Here is an 8,029-nt window from a genome sequence, read left to right as displayed (position 1 = left end):
AACCATTATTTCAGACAGGGGCGGATACAGGGGGGGGGCAACAGGGGCAGTTGCCCCCCCTCCTTCGTTCAAAAAAAAAAGTATCAAATTTGACTTTTGTAATTAATATTTCATTTTTAGAATTTGGGCCATCAAAATATGTATACCTATCATTCTAATCCCTTTTCACTATTACTATTTACTACTGCAACTTTTACGATAACAGTAATCAATAAATTTTTAAATTAACTATGCATGCCGTATACAATCATGGTTTTATCGCTACTTGCGGCTTGCATTTGATTGTCGCTGTCGTATCGTTCAGATTAAAATCATCTTGTTTTGATAATATTGTGTTAAAAATATAGTATAACATTGATATTTTATCAAATAAATTAATTAATCACATATTTGTTTTTCTGCACTTAAGAGAATAAAAACTTGGCTGCAGTGCAACATGTTACAAAAAAGACTTTCTGGATTGGCGATTATACATTGTCATCGAAATCAACATATTGACATAGATGAAGTGATAGATATATTTTCAAAAAATAATAGAAAAAAATATTTTATAATTTAAAATATTTTATTAATTAATTTATATATAATATTTATCATATATAATAATTAGCGGTAATATATAAAGATTAATAAGTTTTTTTTAAATAAATACATAAGGTTCTTCATTATCTAAAAAATAAACACCTTTTTTTTTAAATAGATGATATTTTTTTAGCCTATAACTAATAAATTGCCCTCCTCCCACCGTTTAGGGCCATTGTATCCGCCCCTGATTTCAGAGTTTTCCAATTTATGAAGTTTAGTAAAGAAATAAACGGTTTGCAGAATGTTTCATATGCTTTTAGTCTGTCACTCAATTCAGTAGCTAATCTATCAAGTATAACGTAGAATGTATTAATTCTAAAATTATCTTTCGCTGATATTTCTACTTGTCCATATCGAGTTTCATCATGACGAATTTTTTTTTCTTTTTATAGATTTTATTATATTATTACGAGACATTTCATAAACAATAAGATAAGCCATAATAAAATACAATCGTCGTTGTCGTAGATGAATTCCTGGGAAAATATAAATATTAGTTTGCTAAAAACAAACGAATACAAAATCCACAATTTAAATATTTTGAAGTGATAGATAAAATTTTAAAAATTATGTAGCTAATTTTACAAAATCAAAATAAATACTCAATATAATTTTGCCGCTCTATGCGGCCACATAGTTCGTAGTGCCTTAAATCCGCTCCTGCACATCAGATCTGCACAGGTAACCGGCAGTACTTGACATTCTATATTAAATTTAATGTGACCCTGGACAAAAATATTTTTATTGTATTTGCATAAGATCTATCCAGTGGCGTCGAGCTTCTAAAATTTTACTCAGGCCAAATAAAAATGCAACGGCCTCTCAAACACCCCAGCGACCACAAGTCTACATTTTTACTTTGCATAGAAAAATAATTTGTGCTCTCACGTTACAAGTATTAAACATGAATACTAGATATGTATCGACAAACACCGTTCCGAAAAATATTTTATTATGTATTTCAATTTTGGTAATTCACATTTAAACGTTTCCGTTCCTTTCATACAAGTACCGATGCGGACAGAGTCCATCCGGTATTCCTCGCGAAAATAATCGCGAGGTCAGAATATTGCAAAGTGCAAACCACAGATTCCTCTGATCTCCGGCCTCATTTTAAAAATTTGGTCAGGCCGCGGCCTGATCTAAGCATAGGGTTCGGAGCAAATTGATCTATCTGGAATTGGATAATTCAATAGGCCTATAATGATAGATTTATGGTTTTCTGTTCAATGGAAAAAATCGCATGTAGCACGTTCGTCAGGAGTTATTATTAAAATAATATTTTTATCCTTCCATCAGTGATAATATTGTTTATATGCTTGTTTGGTGTTATCAAAAACCTTTTGTTATCGCTCCGTGGTGGTGAAATTGATAACATTTCAGTGTTAGTTCCACGTGCTTTTTACGTTTTGTTTTTATTTTATTGTGCTCACGAACTATAACATCTTGATTATTCGTTGTCGAGGAGTATCATTCAACTGTGAACCGTTTTATATTTGTTATTTAACTTCTTCTTTATTTGTCATCTTTTTGAATTCATGCTTTTAGTTGTACAATGAGATTTAATTACAAGGTATGTCTTATGATGAATTCCGTGTAGCCGTTATTACTTTTGTTTTTATTGTTGTCTAGTTCTCCAACATACTCGGAACGATCTATCGTAAAGGAAATTTGGTTTTCACACCCGATGGAAATTCTGTCATCAGTCCTGTGGGCAATCGGATATCGATTTATGATTTGAAAAAGTAAATAAATCTATATCGCAACACTGTTGTACTCAGTGGCGTACATACGGCGAGGTTTCTGGGTTCAAACCCCCGCCAAAGTCAAAAAAAAAAAAAGAAAATTTTTCTATTATTGATAATGTGTAATATAATCGTAGTTTCATTTTTACGCTTTGAACTTAAAATATACAACTATACAAATATTATAATTAAATAATTTTATTGATAGGTGTTTGAAAAGTTTTGTTAACTATGATGTTTTTATATTCCGATAGCTATCAATTTACTGTAATGTAAAAGTAAACTGTAAATTGGTAAAAAAGTTGTATAAAATAATATCTATTTATAGCAGTTATTTATCTGTGCAACGAAAAAAAATAAAATATCGATTATATTTGTTAAACTCCCCCCAGGGCAAAATTGAATGTAAGCCACTTGTTCTACTTAACTGACATTATAAATTTCATCTCATTTCAGTAATACCTCAAATACACTTCCAGTGGAAAGTACTCATAATTATGAACAAATATCTTTGTCACCAGATGGAACCCTACTGTTTGCTGTGAATGAAGGTACAGTAAACAATTTATAAGTTTTTGTAAAAAAAAAAAACTAAATATTCATTTTACCTAGTCGGAGAAGCACATCTAATCAGTTTAATAAGTAATAGAGTCTTACATAAGTATCGTTTCAATGAAAAAGTACTTCATCTGAGCTTTAGTCCTGATGGAAAACACATTGCAGCTTGTAAACTCAACAAAAGTAAGTACTTTGATATTTATTAAAATTAATTCGTATAATCTCATACCAATGGAGGGGGTTCGAGTCCGGATCCCTCTCATTAAAATTTCTTCATACTCAATAGTTTAATAATAAATAGTATAATAATAGTATATTGGGTATTTTAATTTCCTATTATCTTCAATATACAAAGTTAGATTATATAATATACCTATAATGTATAAACCATACTATAGTATATTAACAGTAATTTGTTGGTATTCAGTTAAACTGTAATTATAATTAGAGAACAGATAAAATAAAAATTTTGCCCCCCCCCCCCCCCATAAAAATTTCTGGGTATACTCCTGACTCCTACAATGCAATTTTACATATTATTTTACTTTAAAATACAATTACATGATTTATTTTCAGTTTTTATTTTGCAAACTCCTGGTCATTTTATTGGGCAATTTAATCAATTTGCGTTAGAACGAGTTTTTAGTGATATTTTAGGAGATACTACGTATGTTGCATGGACTGATGATTCTAGGTAAATGAAAAAGTGTAAATTTCTATATTATGAATAAATGTTTACCTAATTGAATCTTATAATCTAATCTAATGAATCATTTTTTTTTCAGTATTTTTGCTGTAGGTAGTAAAGATGCTACTGTAAGGTTGTATACATTAAAGAATTATTCAAACTTTCGACCATATTCACTAATTGGACATTCTGATGTTATTGTTGGTATATTTTTTGAACAAAATTCTTTAGATCTAATGACCATCAGTCGGTATGTTGTGAATTCATCAACTTTTTTAATTAAACTAATTCCCTATATAACTGTAGGAATGGTCATTTAACTGTCTGGCAATGTTCACTGGACTTAAATCAATTAACTACTATTGAATCAACTAATACAAAACGGTTGAAATTAAATGATGATGATGAAGATGATATTGATTTATCCAAAGGAGAAGATAGAGAACGTTATGTAATGAGTCAAGAAGGTAATCAATAAAATAAAATTATAATTATATTGTATTAATGTTATTCATGCTTTCAGAAAAAAATAAACTAAAAATATTATCTAAAGATAAGAAAAATGTATTGAGTTACAATAAATTGTCAAAACATTTTCTGAACGACCATATAAAAGATGAACATAACAATTTGAAAACAACTGCTGCTGATTATCATAAAAAGGTCAAAATCCTTGTTATTGGTTTCTCTAATGGATCTTTTTTAATTTTCGAGACTGTTGGAATATCTCTCATTCACTCATTAAAGTTAGTAGTTAATCATTTATTTCCCCCCCCCCCCCCCCCTATAAAATATATTTTATCAAATATATATGTTTTAGTATTTCAGATACCAGTATTAGTACAATAGTATTAAATAATGCAGGTGATTGGATTGCATTAGGCTGTGAAGGACATGGTCAGTTGTTAGTTTGGGAATGGCAAAGTGAAACCTATGTTATGAAACAACAGGCACATGGTTCTGAAATATCTTGCTTAACTTACTCTGCTGATTCTGTGTATATTGCTACTGGAGGTGAGGATGGAAAAGTATGTAATTTTTAAAGAAATAATATTTATATGTGCATACATTTAGTCCATATTCTTGAAATAATTTTTAATTTCAGGTGAAATTATGGAATACTCAATCAGGATTTTGCTTTGTTACATTCTCTGAACATACAAGTACTGTTACTGATGTAGTATTTGGTCCCAACAAAAAATTTGTCATATCTGCATCTTTGGATGGTACTGTCCGAGCTTTTGATTTAATTAGGTAGGAATTTGTTAAACAAAAACTTTTCTTGTATAACATTAAATTTTCTTTATAGATACCGTAATTTTAAAACATTTGTATCACCTCGTCCAGTACAGTTCAGTTGTGTAGCTATTGACTCAACTGGAGAATTTATAGCTGCTGGTGGGCAAGATGTTTTTGAAGCATACTTATGGTCTATGAAAATTGGTAAACTTTTAGAGGTAAGAATTTAAAACACTTACACTACATACTGGAAAATACTGTATTTGGTATTTGTTTAATATTACATTTAACTAGGTATTGTCAGGACATGAGGGACCAATAGTAAGCTTAGCATTCAGTCCTATAATTTCCAGTTCTACATTGGTAACTGCTAGTTGGGATAAGACATTGCGTATTTGGAATGCTGTTGAAAATGGGTCTGATCATGAAACTATTCAACTTTTTGCTGATGGTAATTATTAATTATTAAATATAAAATTATGCCATGATACACCACATGTTATTAACTACACATTTATTGTAATTAGGTTTATGTGTTGCATTTCGTCCTGATGGAAAAGAAGTGGTTGTTGCTACACTGGATGGTCAATTATTGTTTTTTGATGTTCGTACTTCAACTCAAGTAGCTAGTATTGAAGGCAGAAATGATCTTGGAAGTGGCCGAAAAGATACCGATCTTATCACTGCAAAAAAAAATCTTCAGTCAAAGTATTAAATTTTTTGTTCTTATAAATAAATATTGATTATTAATATATTTAATGTTTTTATTGTACTAAACTAATTTTTTTTTTTTATAGAGCTTTTAACTCTGTTTGTTATTCAGCTGATGGTCAGTTTGTAATTGCAGGAGGCCAGTCCAAAAATGTTTGTATTTATAATGTCACTGAGGGCATTTTATTGAAAAAATTTGAAATTACTCAGAATCAATCATTTGATGCAGTTCTTGTAAGTAGTTTAAATTTAAAATACATATTAATATTAAATTTTGATTTTCTTTACAAAAAAAATAGGATGTTATAAACCGACGTAAAATGACAGAATTTGGTAACATAGACCTAGTTGAAGAACGGGAAACAAGAGAAGGGGGAAATGTTAGATTAAAGTTACCCGGAGTACATAAGGGTGATTTAGCTGCAAGAACATTTAAACCTGAAGTTAATGTTTTTGATGTCAAATTTTCTCCTACTGGTAAATATTTATGTATATTTTTTTTTATTACATTTTATTAATCATAATAAAATATTAGGTCTATCATGGACTGCTGCAACAACAGAAGGTGTTTTAGTTTATTCTCTCAACAGTGGATTTATATTTGATCCCTTTCTTTTGGAAATTGGTATAACGCCAGTGACAACAAGAGAAACTTTGTTCAAGAAAGAGTATGCATCAGGTGAGTGTAATATGAAGTATAATTATATTCTAATTAATTATTTATATTTGATTTTAAATGTTAATTATTTTAAGCTTTGATGATGGCTTTACGTCTCAATGAACCAAAACTCATTACTGAAATTTTAGAAGCCATACCATCAAAAGATAGTGAGTACATAATTTTTTTAGTTGTAAGATAAAATGTACTATAATAATGTTTTTTTTTTTTTATAGTTGAATTGACAGTGGTATCATTACCTAAAATGTATGCAGAAAAAATTTTTAAACATATTTCAATTGTCTTAGGATCTACTAGGCACATAGAATTTTATATGCAATGGGTGACATCACTTCTAAATTCTTACCAACCTCATCAAACTGTAATTTTAACACTATATAAAAATTTATCAAAAAAATATACAGATCTGTCTAAGGTGTAAGTATTAATTTCCATAAATTTATTATACTATGCAAAATCTGCATAGAATATATTAATATATTAAATATCTTCTATATAAATTGTACTTTATACAAAAATAAAAATGTTACTTACATCTTCATTAAATATTAAATAAAACATAAAATTATTTATTTATTTTTTATTAAAATTAATTTTTCTCATTTTCCAGTTGTGATTATAACAAATATACACTTTCGGTTGTTAAGAGAATAGCCAGTTTGCAACTAAAAGAATTAAAAGAAGTAAAAACTGAAATTGAAACAATGGAAGTCAATGAAAACAATGTTATTTCCATTTAATACTGTTATATTAATAACAATTTTAATTAGTGTAAATAAATATTATTAGATTCCAAATGTATTATTTTACTTTATTGACATAGTTTTAATTTATTTTTATATATTTATTGTAAAAACTAGTTTATAATAATTTCTATATACTATATTATTCTTAATAATTTACTACAATGTATCTTCTTCTCCTTTGCCTTTCTCTCAACTATTTGGGGTCAGCCACTCTTTTCCTAAACCTCCACTTTTTATTTAGTCTCAATTTTCTACATCCCCTATGCACACACCAACAGCCCTCTGATCATTCTCAATCGTATTCAGCCATCTCTTTTTTAGTCTTTCTCTTTTTCTTTCAACATTCATTTTTATAAACATTCTTACTGCTTTTGTTTCTTCTCGACCCGTCACTTACCTAAACCTTCAGAGTATTTTCTCTCATCCACTATCAACTCTACACTAGTACTAGCTCTCATTGTATAAAGGAGTACAAAGTCGAATTCTAAAAGACAATTCTTTAGCTATTTTTTCACCATGTGCCTGTCATAGTTTGAATTTGTGCGGAGTCGAAGCTGCTCAATGTTGCAGTGGAGCAATTAAATTTTTTGGAAATCTACACAAATGCTATAATATATTTAGTTCTAGCCCTCGGAGATGGAAAATCTTGCAAGAACATCTGAAATGTTCACTACACAACATATCTGATACAAGATAGTCTTCAAGAATTGAATATGTCAAGCCATTTTCAATGAACATAGTTAGCATTAAAGAGGCGATCAAAGAGGTTCAAAATCTTAATCTAACTGCTGAAATTTTAAATGATTTAAGGGGACTTTCCACGTATGTTAATCTATTTGAATGTGTAATTATGGCCTTTTGTTTGGTTTAAAATGCTGACCACAATCGACCATAGGAGCGAAATCTTACAAACAAGAAAAAGTACTATTGACGTAGAAGTGAAAAATTTAGACCGCTTGATAAACAATTTGACACATTTAAGAAATAACTGTGAAATCATAGTGGAAGAGTGTAAACTTGTTGGTGGCAATATAAACAGTGCTACAACCTTTTCAGAAAAACGCACCATTAGAAGAAA

General features: G+C 29.2%; 1 protein-coding gene across 1 annotated transcript; it reads left to right on the top strand.

Annotated features, from left to right (window-relative positions):
* The first annotated feature begins 1,954 nt into the window (after window positions 1-1,954).
* Window positions 1,955-6,981, top strand: LOC112680515 (periodic tryptophan protein 2 homolog). Its single transcript, XM_025550618.1, has 19 exons — window positions 1,955-2,158; window positions 2,218-2,330; window positions 2,787-2,881; window positions 2,943-3,071; window positions 3,465-3,582; window positions 3,674-3,826; window positions 3,883-4,043; window positions 4,100-4,322; window positions 4,397-4,604; window positions 4,682-4,830; window positions 4,886-5,033; window positions 5,110-5,266; window positions 5,343-5,523; window positions 5,613-5,760; window positions 5,826-6,003; window positions 6,062-6,205; window positions 6,280-6,354; window positions 6,421-6,622; window positions 6,816-6,981. The coding sequence occupies exons 1-19, from the start codon at window positions 2,141-2,143 to the stop codon at window positions 6,943-6,945; spliced, it is 2,730 nt and encodes a 909-aa protein (XP_025406403.1). The 5' UTR covers window positions 1,955-2,140; the 3' UTR covers window positions 6,946-6,981.
* The last annotated feature ends 1,048 nt before the right edge of the window (window positions 6,982-8,029 follow it).

Source organism: Sipha flava, unplaced genomic scaffold (genome assembly GCF_003268045.1).
Source record: "Sipha flava isolate LNK unplaced genomic scaffold, YSA_version1 177_pilon_pilon, whole genome shotgun sequence".
Taxonomy (NCBI): Eukaryota; Metazoa; Arthropoda; class Insecta; order Hemiptera; family Aphididae; genus Sipha; species Sipha flava.
This window is presented reverse-complemented; position numbering and strand designations above follow the sequence as displayed.